This window comes from Acartia tonsa, chromosome 6 (genome assembly GCF_053477335.1).
Source record: "Acartia tonsa isolate MP-2025a chromosome 6, ASM5347733v1, whole genome shotgun sequence".
Taxonomy (NCBI): domain Eukaryota; kingdom Metazoa; phylum Arthropoda; class Copepoda; order Calanoida; family Acartiidae; genus Acartia; species Acartia tonsa.
This window is the reverse complement of record NC_137265.1, coordinates 36,118,396-36,139,869: the sequence shown is the minus strand read 5'-3', so window position 1 is coordinate 36,139,869 and position 21,474 is coordinate 36,118,396. Positions and strand designations below refer to the sequence as shown.

At 30.6% G+C, this 21,474-nt stretch overlaps 1 protein-coding gene across 1 annotated transcript in view; it reads right to left on the bottom strand.

Moving 5' to 3' along the window:
• The window catches only part of LOC145323089 (uncharacterized), a 119,427-nt gene that overhangs the window by 80,303 nt on the left and 17,650 nt on the right, over positions 1–21,474 (bottom strand). Inside the window, exon 4 of the mRNA XM_080165471.1 lies at positions 80–159. Within this exon, the coding sequence (XP_080021597.1) occupies positions 80–159 (80 nt within the window). The remainder of the gene's footprint in view (positions 1–79; positions 160–21,474) is intronic.

The following is a 21,474-nucleotide window of genomic DNA, read 5'->3' as shown; positions in this document are numbered from 1 at the left end:
TTTAAATGATAAAAAGAGCTTAATGCCTTTTAGAACAACATCGTATGCGTAAATGTTTTCAAAAATATGATGAACTCACCTTTTCTCTAGAAACTTGTTTGTTATTTTCTAAGTTGTCATCCCTGTTTGAACTCTTAGTGCCGGCAACCCCGTTCGTTTCTGAAACAAAATAATATAAATAAGTTTTATTGAGAAAAATTTATTTTGACTTTTGTTGAATTTTGATTGGTTCATTAAGTTGAGTGTCCAAACGTTTTAACCACTAATTGTAATATGTAGAAGGATAGGTTTGTGTATCACCATTGAACATGTTATCAAATTATAGGCCCTTGTCTTATCCCTCTAGATACCTGGGTTTGAATATCCTTAAATAGATTCTTTTCACTATTCTTAACTTAGTAAAGGGGGAAGTACATATATAGTTAAAGATGGGAAAAGATAAGTATTATCTAATTTTTCAGGCCCTACCAGAGAGAAGGGGGACATTTAGCTGTGAATCATATTGGTACCCATAGTTTTATTCGTAGCTTAAAAAACTTTGGGGACTCCTAATAAATATTGATTGGGTTGTACAACTAATAATTTTTCAAATACACAACGAGCATTTATTTTATTTATCATGATTGGGGGTTTACATTATTTTATTTTCAATTTTCATATCACTTAAGAACCCTGGATATTATTGAATCATGGACAATTATATTAGCCCGGCCATTCGTCCCCTCAGGGCTAACAAAGCTGGTGTTTATCTTATAATTTTTCATTTAAATATCCGCGGACAATTTGAATGCAGAGTCTACATGGGGATTAAAAAGGTAAATAAATAAAGGATTTTTTGAAAAATGAAAAAAAATGGGAGGAATAGTTATATGTAAGATTTAAATCACCACTTCAAAGCTATGTTAGCTTAATTGTAGACCTAAGGTCGTTTACAAGATCTTATGCATACAAACCTAAAACTTTTATAGAATTTAACAATCCCGTGTTTCTTTTTCATTCTCATTGTTTTATTCAGATTTTGTACAAAAATTAGGAAGTTAAATTCCTGTCTGCATAGCAGAGTTAGAATAAAGGAAGCCAAACTATTTTTAAATCCTTTGTATTGGACAGGGATAAAAGGATGTGTTCATGGTCAAGAAAAAATGGCGCTAAATAAGTTTTAAAAAAATTATATTAGGTTAAAAGACACTTTTAAATGTTTTACTTCAGCATTATGACCAAAATTACAGAAAGTGAGAGGGAACACTGGGCTGGTAAATGGTCCCCAAAGTCATTTCCTTATTTGTTGGCTGACAACTTTGGGGACTTAGTGAATTTTGATTGGCTAGTGTTCAAACGTTTCAACCACTAATTCTAAGGTGTTACTGAAGGTGTAATTTTGTGTATTGGGATAAAGTCAATTGTCTTGTCCCTTTTGATCCCTTCCAAAATAAGGTACAGCATTCAATGCTTTTTTAATATAGGCACTATGAAATATAAATATAAACTTATATTTTGATTCTTGCAGCCATTCAACTATCCCTGTGAGGATAGAAAAGCCCTCCAAGTTCCAAAAAAGACACATAACTTAGATCATGGTATGTGCCCGGAGGAGACATAAAAGTCTTACTTCAATTAGTATCACTAAAACAGCAAAAACTTACAATGAATCCTTAAGGTTTTTCCTATTTACAAAAAAACTGAATTCTTTATAAACTTTGAATTATCTACACTAAGGAAATTTTACTTCAAAGATTTAAAAGGAAAAATAATCTTATATATAAAAACCTTCCAAGGACATAAATGAAGCTCCACTGTAAAAGAAAGCCATATCAGACCAGAGGTCATGAAAGAAACAAAGGATCAAAGACAGGCAGAGACACATCCTACTACTTTTCTATAAGGATTATGCTATTTTATAATAGCCAATATTTGGTAGGTTTGCATGTTATACTGATTAGGTATTCTATTGTCGTGTATTAATGGATATAGAATATACGTGGATTCTGGGACAGGGGAAAAATTGTCGTCAATTTAGGTTGCTAACAAGGACATCACTTACTGGACAGTTCTGTCAGGAATGATAGAAGGGGATGGGGTAAAGGGGTAGGATGGGGGTGATAGTTATTTTAGCCAGCTACAAGTATCACTTCATTAAAGAACATGAAAATCTGGTGTAACATCCAAGTAATAATACATCCATTCGTGTATCGGCCACACACAAACTAAAAAACAAACAAAAGAAGTCCTCAGTCCTCTACATGGGTGTTATTTGTATAAAATAATCAAAGAAGTGAGGATTAAGTCAGGGGGGGGGGAGCATTGGGCTGTTTATTACACTTGTCCCCAATGTTGTAAAATAAAATTTTCTTATTCACTGGCTTGACAACTTTGGTGACTTCTATTGATTTTTTATTGGTTGGTTCAATAAGTTAAGTTTCCAAACGTTTCAACCACTAAAAGTAATCTAAAGTAAATTTTTGTATCATCATTGAGGGTTTAGCCAATTTATCGTTTATTTATTATTGCACATACTTATGTTTGCAACAAATATTGCAATAAATTGTTTAAAAGTTTTGTTTCTAATTTGTTTTATGTCATACTCGTTATGTACAACTATAATAATATTAGACAGCATATTCATTTCATGGAAAAAAATAGCTTATAACAACAATTTTGAATATACACTAGATCTAGTGAACTGGAGTAATAATATTTATATTTGATATAATACATTTGAAGGAGTAATAAATACAAATTATGGGAGGGAGGGGACACTGGATTATAATTCCTTGAGTTTTACAAAAATATTTTTGAATTAGTTTACTTAAAAACTTTGGAAACTTAGTACAATATTACAAACTAGTAAATTACAAACATACCAATAATTTTAATCATTAGACCTAATGTTTATATGAACATTGAACTGAAAAACCCAAATAAACTATGTCTTTGCTAATTTATTCTAAATCCGAATAATTTCCACCTGGAAAATATTTAATGAGTTTAGTGTGTGAACATTTGGTTAGTCCTTGTGGTAAAAACTAAAATTATGCACCATTTTAATCATTTTCAAAGTAAACTCTTAATATAGTTTTTTTATGAGAAAAACTATTGTATTTAGTTTATATTGGTTTAAATTTGATTAAAATAGAATGCCTCAATGATAATAGTTATCTATCGCATCGTATTATAGACAGTTTTCTGTGGATATTAAAATGAAAAAATTGTAAGATTGAAACCCGAGGGTCCGAAGTCTCGGGCTGACATAACTTTTTTTTGCATTTTTATTTTAATATACGTTGAAAATTGTCTGTAATGCGATGCTATACATGATTTTTTATAATGGATGAGAACCGGTTCTATTCCAGCGGATATTAATTAGTTTGGAAGCCATACAGGATTTTCTTATTAAAACTTGATTTAATGGTTTAAACTAGCAGTGTAACAAGTTTTCAACCAATAATTACTGCATAGGTAATATTGTTTACAATCATTTAGGATGTATAATAGTACATTAATTCAACGACCATTGTCTTATTCCTTAAGATTGTTCTTTTTGAGGAATCCACAGTTAAAACTAATTTTAAAAATAAAAGAGTCTCTCTTTGAAAGGGTTTAATGTTGTTGTTTCGTGCCATGCAAGTATTAATTCTATATAAGAGAGGAAGATGCATCTTAGGTAGCAAAGCTATTCTATAAGTCTTTTCAGGGATCTTAAGAGATAAGACAATGGAGGATAATTTAATGTACTAAACCGAGGAAATTATATAAAATTATCCAGTCTGTATATCAATATACTGTTTGAAAAGCTGCTAGATTTAACCAACCAATATCTAATAATAGTACCCAAAGTTTTTAGGCAAACTTTGGGTACCAATTTGATTTACAGTTCAGTGTCTTCTCCTCTCTCTGTTTTTATAGGAAGACGCATATCTTAAAAAGCGTTTCACTGCTTTTGAAAGTAATTGTTCATTCTTTTTCTTAATTTTTACTACCGGAAGTATATTTTCTGTTTATTGGCTAAGTTATAAGGAAACTTTAAAACTTCTACTTAATAATTTTACCCGGGGATCTAATGGGATAAGACAATGGCTGATAAATTGATGTACAACCCCGATGGTGATACACAAAGTAACCCCTTCTGTAGATTACAATTAGTGGTTGGAACGTCTGAACTCAAGTTAATGAACCATCCAATCAAAATTAAGTAAAGTCCCCATCTTTGCTTTTAAAATTTTCCCCTTTCACTGTGAATAATCACAAAGGCCCAATAAATACTATCTAAAATTAGAATACAAGCTGACTTGGGCCTGTAAGCAATAGGTTTCAAGAATTTCAAGTATCGACAATGATGAGATAACTGAATATCATTTGAAAATAAAAAAAAATAGTTTCATTTGTTTGAAATTTCGGACATTGGACTCTACATTAGATATTTAGAAATGTATTTCAACATAAGCATACAAAATGATAATAATATTATTACACATATTTACATAATTTTATGCATAGTTTGGTACTTTCATATTCTGGGTTGGCCGTTGCAAGAGCTGAACGTACCAATTATACATTATACTGGTCCCCAAATTTTTTTAAAAAACATTGATTGGGTTGTACTAACTATCAGTGGTAAAACATTTCTTACAATGTAATTTTGTTTAATGTAATTCAAAGTGAACACCAACTTCACTGTCTTGTTCATTTTAGCTTTTCTACTGTCCCATAATCCACCTTAACCCTGAATAATTTAAATTGGCATATTGAGGCCAATAAAAATATCTAAAATTAAATCTTCAAGAAATGAAAGTTTGCAAAGATGAAATGGCACACTTAACCTAATCTGAGAATTAAATAATACTAAATAGTCTAGAAAATAATAGTAAAGTGTAAGACGTCTCAATGTTTATGCTAATTTTTTTTTGACTGTGCCAATTCTAAGTTTAATTGAAATCATTAAAATAGTATCATTTAATACAAATTTTAAAAAGATTAAATAAAGGTCTTAGTAGGTATAGAGAGACAATCTGACTAAGAGATATCTTCATCCTAAACTTATGGACCTAATGGGAAAAGACAATGGATGATAAATTCATATACATCTTTAATTGTACAAATAATTGGTGGAAAAGTTTATACCACATCAACATTTATTTAATGTCCTTCCCTAAAGTTCTTAAAATAACAAATAAGTGAACTTTGGGGACCAGAAAAGTTCTTGTAAAAACAAATAAATATATTCCCTGCTGAAATACGCCAATAAAATTCCTTGTTTGCGTGACTACATAGGATTAAAAAGATGAGCGTTTTACACAAAAATTCCCATCCTTCAATTCTTCCACGGAGAGAGGGATTAATAAGGAATGAAAAAATGTTATATGAATTTCTCCCGAAATATTTTAATCTTTCAAAAGCAAAATATGATGTACATAAATGGAGAGGTGGTAGTTGGGGATTAATTTATCTTTCATCATCCCATCCCTGCGTCCCTGACATATCTTCTAGGCGCTAGATCAAGTATAGAACACAGAATGTCCATGAGTTTAGCCGTAGGGCTACTACAGAGATATCCTAAAGATCCCTAACATTACTCATAAATTTTTAAACTTTTGATTTAGGCTAACTTCTAAATAAATCTAACATAATTCAACAAGGGTGGGAATATTTAACTGTATATTCTATTAGTCCCCAATGTTTTATAAAAAGTATTTCTTTGTTGGCTTAAAACATTTAATATATCTTTATTAGGTTGTACAAAATAGCAGTGTCCACACGTTTACACCAATATTTCTAATGTACTTAAAAGGTAATTTTGGAGTGTATATAATTTTGTTACCCATTGTCTTATCCCTTAAGAAGTAAAAATTCCTATATTTCTAAAGATATGTTTATCTATCAGGGACCTTTATCCATAAATATTCCATAAATAAATAGTTGTTTACAATTATTAGATATCAATTTTTAGATATTTATATGCAAATTGTTATCCAATCACGCTAATAAAAAGCATATAAAAAACTAAAGAAATGAATTGTTTATCATAATTGGGGGTAAAGGGGTAATTTTTCCGCCCTCCAAACCTTTGAAACCCCTCATTTTACCTACCTGCTCTTTAAAAAAAAGCTTAGTTGTCATTAGATGGGAGTGTACACAAAATTATCTTCAATTGTCTAATCCCTGAAGAGCCATGTTTGATTTTACAATCAGGGTATCAACAATTTATTAATATTTGAAATCATTGAAGCAATAATAAATAAATTTGTGGTTGAAGGAGATATCATTTATACTTCCTACTTTTATATAAAGATGATACAGATTAATTAAAGTTATATCTGATAATTTTGAAATTTAAAACAAATATTAGAATGTAAAGGAAAATAGTTATTTTGTATATTTTCTTTTGCAATAAATTTTTAAACATATGATTTTGTTTAATTTTTGTAGATTTTTAAATGATTTTGGTGGATTTTTCATGAAAACAATTTTGCCCCACTAAGCGATTAGTGGGGAAAATTTGTTTTAAAGAATCCATGTCTCAGGTTTATACAACCCAATTAAAATTTGATAAAAGTTTTCAAGCCAACGATCTTGTTTTTAAAACTTTGGGTACCAGCATAAATTAAGGTCATATTTCGACAATCCAACCTTGTATGGAAATATGCATTATGCAATTTTATTTTATATATTTGTTTTATAAGTGTGAGTCAATGTTGAGGTTATTCAATCATCTTATGCAGAAAAAGTTTAGTTTTTAAATAATTCAAATTATAAACAAAATCGTTTATCACTTAAAGAACTAAAACAAGCTTTAAAATGAAATAGCTAAGACATTAGACGCTAGTATAAAGTAAATGACCAATGATGATAAACCAAATATCCCCATTAATCAAGATTTAAAATAATTACAATACAAAATGTATTTAGGTCAACAAATGATAGTTTATAAAATTTTGGTACAAGTATAATTTACAATCCAATGTCATCTCTCCCTGCTAAAAATAGATAAAATTATTTTAAAAAATCAAATGTGAGCATTATAAGATAAGTAAGGAAGCATTGTCAAACACATTCCAAGCCATCCTCATAAATAACATACTATTTATAGACGCCTAAATCATACATTTTTTAATTTAGAGATATCTAATCAACTCATTATAAATTATCTAAATTGATAAAGAATTAACTAATCTAGTTGATAAACCCCCAATCCCCATTTTTAATTTAGTTTTAAAAAGAAAAAGTAAAAAATTATTTATTGGAATATGTCGTTTTTTCTGAGTGTGGTTTCTTTTTGGAGGATTGTTGTACCCTCCCCAAAAACCTTACTAGAACCAATGAGAAACTACAATGTAAAGGAGAATCATATCGGATCAGCGGTTAGCGAGATCCTTCATTACACACATACACACACACATCCTGTTACTTTTATATAAGAATTATACTTGACTTGTGTCTTTTTCAAGGGTTTGTTAATCTGTAACTAAGGCATGTTGCCTGTATTATACGAGGTAAAGCATAGTCGTAGGTCTCAGAGGTTAATAGGGAACCCACATTTAAATGAGAATACCATTAGATTACATTTTTTATATTAAAAAAAGAATGATGATAGTGTTATGAACATGTGTGCGTGTATGTGTGTGTGAGAGGGGGGGGGGGGGGGGTGTAAGGATGTGTGTGCGTTTGGTAGATTTACTGTTTAAGCTTTCATATATTTAAACGTAGATCTTAATCCTTACAAATAAAGTATTTTATGTCTGAAGTTTTAGATTTCAATAACAAATGAACCAATTGGACTCACCTTTTTAAGAAATCTTTATAAAGGTCCGGGAATAGTTTTAGGCTATTTCATTTTAGAGTCAATGTTGCAATGTTAAGGTCCTCGTTATTAGTTTTATAACATTAATAGTTTTGGGGTTTTAATTTGCATTTTTATCTCTCGTGAAAAGCAAGCCAATAATACAGTATTCCACAGCCGATGAAAGAAGAAGCTGCAGCAGCTAACAATCTGCAGCCAAGTCGCATTGAAAATGTACGGCTGGCAAACCATGATTCATACATTTTGATCATGACTCGGCAGCCGCGCATAAGCCTCAAATAAAACCCGCTTGCGTGCAAAAAATAAAATTCAGGAAAGGTGCATTGCCTGTTAAGGGACAGGTTTAGACATCCAGCTGAATATTAAAGTTATAATACGGCGTTTTCACTGAAGCTTACACGCGTCTGACGCGCGGCTGCCGAGCTCTGATTTTTTATTACTGGAGCATGATTTAAGTTGTAATCCTCCCTATTAAAGTGTGTCATTACCAATACACTTCTGATCACAGTGTCAAAGTTTACTTCATACAGTTCTACTGGGACAAGTATGTCCATAATTAGCGCAGCAATAACAAACTTAATTTGCTTTTGATGTTCATTCCGGAATATGAATTATACTATACTAGCGACTATGCCCCTAGCATCTAGGATTTTTGAATTCGAAGGGATAGATAAAGAGGATAAAAATAGCATAATCAATTCCCTGACTTAAAAATAATAAGTATATTTAATAGCCTAAAACCATCCCAAGATCTTTGTGAAGCTTCCCTTAACTGGAGAACACAATCGGTTCAGTAGTTATCGAAATCTTAAGCTAAAGACAAAAAAACCTTATTACTTTATATTATAGGTAGGAAAGAAAGGAACTAACTTATACCAATCAAAATAAGGTGGTTTTCCTTGCATCGTTTATGGACGTTTATTTTAGGTAAGATTAGGTTAAGTAAGGCCTGCAAGGATTGTATCTCGTAAGGATAGGGCTCTGAAGGCTAGATTATATTTCATCAAAATTTTAAAAAATGGGTTGACCAAAAATACTTATAATATAAAAGTTTAACTTACAACCAAATTATGAATTTTACATATTTACTAAACATTACAAATTGTTTCAGATGTCAATTTAAAACAGAGGAAAAAAATACAGGAGCTTATAAATATCAAAACATTATTTTCTTTATCAGAAGTTTTTAAAGTTACATTATAGCCACCTAAACATGACCTTTGATAAATTATCTGCGCATCTAATGATAACCCCGAACTATCCTATAACAAAACAAAAACAAATGTTTGTTATTATTTCCTTATTATTTTTCCTTATCATGAGAATAAATAATCCAATGACTTAAATTAAAATATAAATTTTATTAATAGTGCAACTACTCTATAATTTGTAATATTCACCAAAAATTATGTAATGTCAGGGATCTAAAGGAATAAGACAATGACATACCCAAAGATTATACACCAAATTACCACTTCTGTAAAGAACAATTAGTGATTGAAACGTTAGGACACTCAACTTAATAAACGAACCAATCAAAACTCATTAAAGTCCCCAAAGATTTTAATCCAATGCATAAGAAGACGTTATTATAAAACAATGGGTACTAGTGTAATAAACAGCCCACAGTCCCCTCCCTCCCTTCTGTAATGTATACTACATTTTACTTTGTACCAGATATCTTAATGAGGTATAAGACAATATGAGATAAATTTGTATATATTTCCAATGATGATGAGCAACCAATCAAAATTTTATGAAAGTACCCAAACTTTTTGAACTAACGAGAAAATAAAAAAAATATAAACTTTGGGTACCAGTGTAATTTACAGTCCAATGTCCCCTCCATATCTAAAAGATTCTAAAGTTTTGAGGCCAACTAAGAGAAAGTGTTTATAAAACTTTGGGTTCCAGTTTAATTTGCTATGTCCTCTCCCTCCCTGGGTAGAAATGTTTTTAAATTTGATTTTAAAAAATAAAAATCTAAATGATAAGTATACTTTTTAGATTTTATGCAATTCCCGCCAATTTGCCTATCCCTTTAAGCTGTGCACAAATCCAGTGGCTTGGCAAATCTGAGCTGCCAAATACCGTTTCTAAACCATTTAATCAATTACATAAGGAGTTATAAGAAGCTTTAAATCATAAATATTAAGTACTGCATGATTAGTTATAAATTAGTATCAATTAATTTGGGGTGGAGATTTTATATCTATAATTATTCTTTTTAAATGGCTTTAAACAAGCGAAAAAAAAATAATATAAAAGCGATATAGTAAGAGACTTTTGATAAAAAAGGGTAAAATAAAAGAATGATGATAACATTTATAAAAGCAAAGCTCTGAAACAGTAGGACATACAAACATTAACACGTATAGAGTGTCAGAACTAAAAAAGCAGAAAAATAAATTTATAAGTCTAAACAAAATTGTAAGTAAATTAGTTACAAAACTGTACATGCTATTGTTTACTTACATTTTTATAACAAAAACATGTATTAGGTATACCTATCTTCCATATGGGCATAACTATCTTCTAACGAATTATGCATTTATTTTAACACCAACATACATATTTTTCTGTATTTTTTTCTTTTTACTAAACATGCATAAACCCCACCTACAAAAAAGCAACTCCAATTAAGCAGATGAAAAAAAGACGACATTATCAAACATATCATAGTTTTAAAAATAGTTGACCATGGATACATCAATAGAAAATTAAATGTTTTTTTCCTTATACAATTAGACATACGTAGTTATCTGGGAGGGAGGGGACATTGGTCTGTTTATTAACTACTCCCCAAAGTCTTATAGTAACTTTTTTTATTTGTTGGCTTAACAACCTTGAAGACTTTCATTGGTTTGTTCATTAAGTTGAGTAACCAACCGTTTCAACCACTACAAAAGTGTAATTTTGTGTATCATCAATGGTACTGTACATCATTTAATTGGCCATTGTCTTATCCCTGTAGACCCCTGCATACCTATACAGAACAGTTATATGAAATAATTTTGCAGTTTTGTAGTTGCTCTCCGGGTATGTCTAACTATTACTAATGTAGTTTTGTAGTTGCTCTCCGGGTATGCCTAACTATTACTAATGGTCAACTCCCTCACAATTGTTCAGGTGTTTATTCGTTGAAAAAAAAGAAAAAAACAATTTGGTTAGCAAATTCAGCCAAATATATACTTTTTAAGCTTTTAAAATGAAAGTTTTTGTTAATTTTATGGCCTCTTAAATCTTGATTGGGTTTTTAGAGCCAGAAATGTCCGAACTTGTCCACCAATAAATTTGACATTCAAAAATGCACATTTTATTTATTGTAATTGGGGGCGAACATCAGTTTATCATTCATTGTTATCCCTTAAGATCCATGGGTAATATGAAACTTACTAATTTTTGCCAGATTTTGTAGAAACAATTTTAGTGATTATTTAGTTGTTATGAATTATGCATACATTTACACAATAAACGATTCATCCTCAAAAAACATTTCCGTAAAACATTAGACATTAACTTTAAAACAGGGGAAAAAATAAATCCTACTATGTAATGAAGTAAGTTTTTTTTTGTCCGTAGCTAAGAATCCCGCTAACCGCTGAACCGATATAGTTCTCCATTACTATGTAGCTTTTCATAGATCGTTGGGTTTATAAACATTTTGGGGGAGAATACCACCTCTCTCCCAAGAAAATTGCCCATACAATCACCCTTAAGTAGAGGCCTCCAGGGGGCGTATTCGATAGTATAAAATATAGGAATGGTTAATGCAAAAAAACAAAGGGGGCTGGCTGCAGCTGCTTCCTTAATAGCGGCGGCTGCTTGATCCTGTTTAAACATTTTAAAATCCTATTTTTGTCGCGGCTCTTTATCAACAAAGCAAGCTTTTTAACCTTTTACTTTGCTGGACCAAAACAGTTTTTGTCATGCTTTTCAAAAAATTAGACCGTACCAAGTTCTATTTTCAAAATATATTTATAGATAATATTTTTATGCTGTTCCTTTAATGTCGCTGAAAAATTGCAAATTGAAATATCAACAGAAACTATATCAATAAATTCATTATTAGAATGTTGTTAACTGTCTTGTTAGTTTTAATCAATGACAAATTTATTCCTTTTATTAAAACACTTTCGGTCATCAAAACAACTATAAATGTAGGTTAATACAATACTCTAAGTTTAACTTTATGCTATTAACATTCCTTAGCAACATTTGAAGAACACTACCCCCGCATGGTTGACAGTTATGTATGCACATTATGATTTAAGAATTATTAAGAATTATAGGGTCAACATGTTTTCATAAATGAAGCATCTCGATAGCTCCGCTTGTAAAGTTTATTTTTTGTTAAATATTAAACATATTTATGGTGGTATGATATACGTATCAACAATCCACATACGTCTCGTTGATTTTTAAGTATGTAGGAATATTCAAATAATTGGAGACGACATACCTATTTGAACATACTTTCTACTCAAGGAGTAGCTATACTCAAAAGGTGTAGTAAGTTTTTAAAAGGAAGATAATAGTTATTTCTCGTATCGTATTATAAACGGTTTTCCGCGGATATAAAATGTAAAATTATAAGATTAAAACCAGTTTTTTAGCACCGAGATGCCGAAGGCACGGGCTAAAAAAACTGGTTTTAATCTTATGATTGTACATTTTTATATTCGTAGAAAACTGGTTATAGACATATGGCTAGACATAGTTTTTTTCGTATGGATGAGAACCGGTTCCTATCCACCGGATTCGAATGAATACGAAAAAATTTTTTAACTCGGGAGGTACATTCCCAAATATGAAAAACAAAATTACCCCTTCTGTAGATAAAAATCATTGGTAAAAATGTTGAACTACAGCTAGTTTGTACCAACCAATCAAGATTTCATAAATCTATCCAAAGATTTTTAACGAAAGAATGACGGAACGTTTTAAGTATTAGTATAAATTACATATCAATGTTCCCTTAATCCTTAGCTTTGACTAGAATATTTTTTATTCTAATCTGCTTATTCCTTTATTCCTGGTTCCCACATAGTTGAATAATTCAGCTTAATGCATTTACAAGTCAGCATTTCAGAAAAAAAATATTTACAAAAATTAATTTTTTTATCACACCTCTCCATTTACTAGGGCTTAGCGGCCGCAGCCACTTTTAATGGAGCCGCAGCCATCAATAGTGCCTTAGAAAACCGCCGTACCATGCTTATTTGTTGAATATTTAAACTCAAAGCCGCAACTTTTAATAAAATATCCCCCCTTCTGCCTTTTTTGCTGTAGCTATTCTTTAATTTCAGCCACCAGTAATTGATAATTCGCAGCTAGCCGTCCTTATCACGATTGCAGCTGCCGTGCCCTTAAGGTACTAATCCCCCTTTCTAAAAACACACCTTTAATTCCCCTCTCTCTCCCACCCTTCTTACTTTTTTTCTCCCTCTATTGTTTAATGCCTTTTGATTATATGATCGTTGAAGAAAAATTTGAATAACAGGAATTTAACAATCGTTCATGCAAAAAGTAATTTTTATAAGGGGTCATTACTGGAGTTTTTTTTAATGGCTAATTGAGATGGTAATTTGCTAATTACTAATTAACTATTTTATAGACTTTATAGTTTAGACTAGTTACGCTAATTTCTTTCTTTAAAAAAAAACAATAAACTTTTACTAGTAAAATGCAGTACTACTCTAGCTAAAACTCTAAAAGGCGCCCAAAAAGGATATTGTTATCAATAAATTTACAAACGAATATGATTGATGTACCTTTATAATAAAATAGACTAATCTATGCAAAAGATAGGTACACCCTAGAAAAACAAGATAAACCCAACATTTGGAATAAGACAATGGACGATAATAAATTGATGTAAAATGCCCAATGATGATAAACTAAATTAGCCTTTTAGAAAATTTAAAAGTATAAAGTAACAAATCAAGATATAAAAAACTATTTAAAGCTTGTATAACAAAGAATGAGATTTTGTGTAGATGAAACAATATTGGGGATCAGCATAATTTACAGTCCAATGTCCCCTCCATCTTTGCAAAATACCACAAAAGTCAAAACAACAAAACACTGCAAAACTTTTAAGGGAAATAAATTATTTAAACCCCTGCTTGATGTTTTATTTGTAACATCTGGTTATTTATGGCTGGGAAAGCAATAAAAGATTAGACAATTATAGGTGTAAACAAAGTTACTTTTTAAATGGTCAATTTACCAGGGAGATAGGGGAAAAATTCATTTAATTTGCATGCCTTTTTCACCCCAAAAACATCACTCTTATTAGAAATCTATCTGATATTTAGATTTTCTACATTTTAAGTAAATATTATGTTTTAATTGCTATCAACAAAGAAATAAATTTGTATTAAATAGGAATTATTATATTTGAATTGCAAAAAAATACCAAAATAATAGTTGCCATAATAAATTATCATTTTAAAGTATAGCAGAAATTTTGTAATTAACGTCTTTATGGTTCATTACATTTAAGATTTATTTAATTAAACCATGAAGTACAAAAGTATAAAAAAAGGTCGAATTGAAATATTTTCAATGAAATTTAATTTTAAAATTAGGATTTCTTGTGATGCTTCGTCCTTAGCCTCCAAAGCTTTTTTAAAAATAATATAAACAAGGATGACAACACCAATTTACTATTAGGACCCTTCGCAAGGGTTAGGCAAAGGGAAAAAAAACTACCACTCCCCCCCCCTTATTTTCAATGAATTAAATAAAGAATAGGATAAGTAAAAATTATACTTACCTTTAATTTTGATTTACTATATTTTAAATGACAAAAAACAAAATGAAGACTAGTTTTTCAGAATAATAAAGGCTTGGTGTCCCAATTTCACAGAATTCAAAAGTTTCACTACTTTTTTACATATAAATTGTGCACAGATTTCACTTTTATTGACCCACCACTTTTTATGTAAAAGAAAACTTATTATTCACGAAAACCATTACAAAATACATTTTTTTTAATGTAGGACATATAAAATGCTAGTTTGATATTGTAGTTTTTGATGTAAAAGTACCAAAAGTTTACTATTTAATTTACTATGAAATTTTGCGCTATCAAATTGTTCAAGTGATGCTACAGATGTACAAAAAAAATGTATATACACAAGGACGATTATGTCCCTTAGTAGTAACTTCCTGTGAGGATTTTTGATATTTTATCATTGAAAAATTATAAAACTGCTAAGAGAAATTGCCTTGGCCTTACTTGTTGTGATTTGATTTAAACTTTTTGAGTTATTGATAAATGTATTTTGTTATCATAGGCATTTTGTTTTAATTGTATGAATTATTATGTGTCTAAAAAAGGAAGATGATCAGAGTTATGACCTGTCTTTTAGGTCAACTCCCCCCCCCCTTAATATTTACTAGGCCTAAAAACCTCTAAAAACCCTCCCCGCCCTACCCCATATTCTACTACAATTGTATCTGTACTCCACCCAACAATCAGTAGCATAGCATCTAACATTATTCTCATTTGCATAATATCAACTTAACAAAACACTGAAATTATAGATTTAATTTAAAATATTACATAAATAAAATAACTGCAATTAAATATTTAACGCTTATCCTTGTGTAAAGTAACAGGATCTCTGTGTGTTTGTGCCAAAGGATCTCGCTAACCGCTGAACCGATATAGTTCTCTTTTACAATGTAGCCTTTCATAGGGCTTAGGAAGGTTTATAGCTATTTTTTTAGAGGAGGGGTGATTTACTTTTTCTCTTTAAAACTAAAATTAAAAATGAGGGGGGGGGGGGGGGTCAAATTCGACCCCCTACCACTTTAAGTGTCCCTAAAAAATCCTTTTAGTTTTCATATAACACAAGCCAATTTAAAATTTGATATGAATTAAAAAATAATTATAAAAAGCAAAATAGATATTTTGTTTATAATTCAATTGTTTCAAAATGATTTAATTTAGAACGCAGTGGACATCACGATATGACTATTCATTAACAAAGGCACATTTGGTATTTTTAGAAAGGGGGACAGAATTTGAATATTTCATCCCAGTAAATTTGGAAGAACAGAATGTCATCATACTTTTATTCTAGCTGTTTATTGAACTATCCGATTGGATAAAGTTTTAACTAAAATTATTTATCTTTAGCTAATATCTTCTTTCCTATATTAGCTACCATGAAAACAACTATACAGCCGTTTAAGAAATCTTAACAATAAAAGAAACTGTTCCTTCACATGACTTTAAATATTCATTGGTGGCAAAGTTGGGACCAAATTACATTTTATTAATTAAAATATAATTTCCTGAAAACAAGATTCAGCCGTTTCTGAGATATTTAAACACAGAAAAAGGTTCCTAGATTGGACTATAAAATGACAATACATTAGGTATTTTTCCTGCTGGGATAGGGTAAGCATATAATTACTGGTAGATAATAAGACGTTGAAAAGAATTTATTTTACATATAATATTCTATAAGCATAGCATGTTGCCTGCTTCACAAACTAATCAGCAATATTCTAATAAACGCAAGAGGAATCCCTCTAACCCCCCCCCCCCCCCCCTATTTTGTATTTGAGTGCTTGTATTATTCCAACGGCGATTTCTTTTGAGATCGTGTATAAGGTACCCCCTTACCCAAAATAGTTATGAACTTTCCCTGGACCTAAAAGAAGCACATGTCAGGCAGACATTCTGTTTTTTTAGAATAAATAAGTAAAGCATTCTAGAGTAAACTTTTTACAGACTTCATAAAAAAGACGAATATGAAATGTTCTTTAAAAGACTTACTTCAATCTAATTGAATTTTACACGAATTTGGGATGTTTCCTAAAGTATAAAATATATACAGATATAGGTTAGGTTATGTAAATTTCAGGAAGGCCCCGTAGATTAAGGTTTAACATAAGGACATGTAATAGGTAAAAAAAAGTGGGGTTATACAACGTCCGCTGGTCATTAGTAAAATTCGACCAGTTCATTCTTTCATTAGGCTGTTCCTTATACTAGATCCTTTTTAGTATTACATAACGCTTACAACCTTGACAATGCATAAATTTCTTAGTTATACATTAATATTTCGTATCTATAGGAACCACACATTATGTCTTGATTGACAAAAATTATCTTCAATTACCTAATGACATAATTGCCGCACACAGGGGCCCTTACAGAATAGAATAAATTCATTCATATATACACAGGAATCTAAAGGAATAAGACAATGGCCAGTAAATTAATTTACATCCCAATGATGCTGCACAAAATTACCCCTTCAATAGATTACAATTAGTGGTTGAAAAGTTTGGACATTCAAATAAATGAACCAACAAATAATAGTTCCCAAGATCGTTAAGCCAAAGAAAATGTTATTATAAGACTTTGGGGACTAGTGTAACAAACCTCCTTTAAAAGAATCAAATAAGAAAAAAGAAAATTCGGGTATATTCCTTTCCACGACATATCTCCATAAGGAGCGATTCTTCGTATTTTTCACAGTAGCTTTTCTCCTATTTCTAGCCCCTGCGGGGGGCTCTAACCCTGCGGGGCCATTTACCTAACCCTGTGGGGCAATCACCTAACACAATATAACCTAACCTAACCTAAAATAACCTATAAAAAGCCATTTTAAAATTACGAAGAATCGCTCCTTATGGAGATATGTCGTGGAAAGGACTATACCCGAAAATTCTATTAAGGACCTTAATACACACACATATATACACACACACACAAACACACACACACATATAATTGCTTGAATTAAGAACAATGTACGAGAGAGAGAGAAGAAAAAATTAGCTCCGAATTTTTGCTTTGTTAATAATTTCTGCTTTGTATTTAGCAGGTTTTTTTTATGTTTCTGTAACAATGTACTTCCTAATCGGATTAGGACTTTTTAGTAGCGTAGCTATTATAAAACCTAGGTAGGTCCGTCATGGTCATTAATGAAAATTAACAAATTGCAGGATTTAAGAATGCGAAAATTTAAATTTATTTACTACTATAATATATATACTACTAGCGGTAACGCCCCTAGAGGTCTCTAGTGGCACTTAAAGTGAGGGGATGGAAAGTCGACTACCTCACGTTTAAAAAAATAAAGTTTTAGGAGGGTAATAATTCTATAGAAATCCTGTTACTTTTATATAAAGATTTATCATTAATCCTTTTCAATTGTATAAAAGATCAGAAATATTTTTAATATGTTATTGCTGCGCTACCAATGCACAAATTGTTCTTGCAATTTAGTCGTTGAATAGATTTAATTGATAAGGCTTGCAACAAAAATTATGTTGATTGACAATTTCTGTTCACAATCTACAATCTACATAGGAGGGAACCCATGGATTTTGCTATGTTAAAAAATACAGATACAAAAAAGATAATATGAAAATAAGTCAATAAATCATCAAATATTTTTTGGGATAAGACAATTCACGATAAATTGACGTACACCCCCGATTATGATGAACAGAAATACCCTGACTTTAAATTTATTGGTGAAAAAGTTTGAACCCTGGCAGTTTGTATCAACCAACCAAGGTTTATTAAAGTCCCCAAAGTTTTTTTTAGATATTAAGACTCCCTTTAAGCCCTTGAAGTTACATTTTTGGACATAATCTTATATCTTTTTTATTGTACTCCAATGAATATGGTCCTGTTTCTATATTGTAACAAGGCAACAGTCATGGAACCACTACTGTAAATTAGTAAAATTAACGGTAACAAAAATGTATTCACTGTGTTAAAAATTACTTTTGCGGATTTAATTACGCAAATTTGGCAATGGACAATTTTTTTGCGTACACAGGGTTGACAAATTATAACAATAAAAATTATTTTATTAAAGAAATTTTCAATGAATTACATACGAGCCTTTTAAGATCATTTTTATAAGGTTGCTTTGCTTATAACGTCATTACCAATCCTTGAGAATCATGAAGTAAAGTTTGAAATCAACAAGATGATTTTATCATAACGAGTTTATGCTTTAAGGTATAGAAAGTGAGTTTAGACTGTAAATTATAATGGTCCCCACAGTTATATCATTCGTTGGCCAAAAAACTTTGAGTACTTTTATATTGGTTGGTTCATACCATCAGTGTCCAAACTTTTCCATTAATAGTTTTAATAGTTTAACAGAATTATTAAACTTAGGGTTGTACATTAATTTATCATTCATTGTCTTATCCCTTTACATCCCTGAGTTATGACAATGAAATTTAATATAAAACGAAAACATGAAGAATGATAACTTAATCCAACCTAATTTTCTTTGACCCATACATTACAACAAGGAAAAACTTATTCATAGCTTCTTAACCATTTTCAAAAACTTAATAATAACTATATCATAGAAGGGGGGATATACAACTTGGAAAAAAATCATTTGCCTCGAATTTCTTCACTAGTGAGTATTAATTGTTAGTGTTAATTTAACCAATGTTACTTTAAAATGTATGAATAGCATGCAGTAATTGTAATGTAAAAAACGTTACTAACAGAAAAGTTGGTGGCAAATGAGCTAAAGAGCAGCTTTATTCTAAAAGCGCTGTCAGTTAAAAAGTATGCGAACTATACTACAATCTATACAAGATATTTGCAGGGATCTAAATGGATAAGACAATATGGTCGATTAATTGATGAACATCTCCAATGATAATACACAAAATTATCCTCTAATATCATAATTTGTGGTTGAAACGTTTAAACACTCAGCTTAAAATTAAAAATTAAATAAAGTCCCTAATGTAGTTGGGCCAACGAATAATAAAATTATATTATAAAATTTTGGGGACTAGTTAAATAAACAGCCCACTGTCCCCTGCCTCCCTGGGTATTATTGCGAAATTACATCCTCGTCTTTATCTGAGTATGACCATATTTGGAAGCATACAAAGAAATATATACACAGGATTCAGGAAGGGATATTTTATCTCAGGGAAAATTAATTTTCCCCCAGTCAAAACTAAGGTACTCTTTAAAAAAATATTATTATTTCGAAAAATAATGCATTAAGACACTACATTTTGTAAAGTTTTGGAGGGAGGGGACATTGGGACGTTTGATAGACTAGTCCACGAAGTTTTATAATAACGGTTTCTTATTCGTTGGTTTAATAACTTTAAGGTCTTTTAATGAATTTTATTCAATTGGTTGGTTAATTAAGAGTGTCCAAACTTTTAACCACTAATGGTAATCTACAGAAGGGGTAGTGTTGTGTATCATAATTGGGGATGTACAACAATCTATCAGCCGTTGTCTTATCCCTTTTGATCCCTGATTTTTACAAAGTCAAATATACATTAAAATATTTCTTTTTAAGACCAAATAGACAAGTAGATATTTTAAAAATATCTATAATTTCAAAACTGCTCCAATATTATTTTAATTTGTTCTGGACAATCATGAAAATGCATCAGGTATGTTGGGGATACTGGCAGAAAAATTAATCGGTACAATGACCTTCCCGTAGTTTTAATAGTTAACATAAAGGCAGTAACTTGAAATTACAATTGGAGGAAAGTATATTTATTTGCTATTTTCATATCAATGTAACCCTGCGAATTTCCTAAATCCAAGCGAAAGAATTTCCATTTTTTATGTTGAATAATAATTTGTCTTTCTGATTCTCTCATCCGCCCAAATTTTTATGCGCATTTTCCCTGGAAGATTAATTTTAACCCCCCTCATCACCGACCCTACTTTTCAATTTTTTATATTATTGGCACAACTATAAAATACATAAGAGTGTAGAAGGAGTGTGTCAATGCCCTTCTTGTAATTGAAATAGGAAAAACACACCATCCTTTTTTCATCTTATTAAGAAATACACGCCAATGGTTAAATGTCTATGGCCTGCTCGTTTGGCTTTCTTATATTTTGACGGATTTCCAAATTTAAAAAATTCAAATGAAATAGAGTTATAGAGACCTATTTTAGAAAAGCATATTTTAACTACATAGTTCCAAACATGATATAACAGCTATTATAGACTAAGAGGGCTTTTAAATAGATCAAAACAAATAAAAGGAAAAATATCCAATTTTCTCTGCAATAGACCTTGGATTAGTTGTCATCATGAGAAACTTATCAGTTGCTAGGCAATAGGTTCCCTATTAAACTTTTATACTGATATTATGTCAACATACGACTATAGTAGACCTGGGAGGGAGGGGACATTGAGCTGTTTATTAGACTAGACCCCAAAGTTTTATAATAGTTGGCTTAACAACTTTGGAAACTTTTATTGAATTTTGATTGGTTGGTTTATTAAGTTGAGTGTCCAAAGGTTTCAACCATTGATAGTAATCCACAGAAGAGGTAATTTATTGTATCATGATTAGGGATGTACATCAATTTATTGGCCATTGTCTTATCCCTGTAGATCCCTGAAGACAAAGGGTTATGCAATCTAAAAGGAAGTGGTTGATAATTTGAAAACTAGGGCTTCTTATCTTAAGAAATGTAGTTATTAATTTCAACTTATATACAGGATATTATAAATATGCTTCTAAAGCCAATATTTTCTACATTAAGAGTTTCTTAGAGCTATTAAGGTTAATAGAATCATACGAATTATTCAAAAAATGGATTTTGCGATTGCCTATAAAAATGAATCTCACGAAAAGTGTTCGTTCAGATTAAGAAACTTACACTCTTAATATGG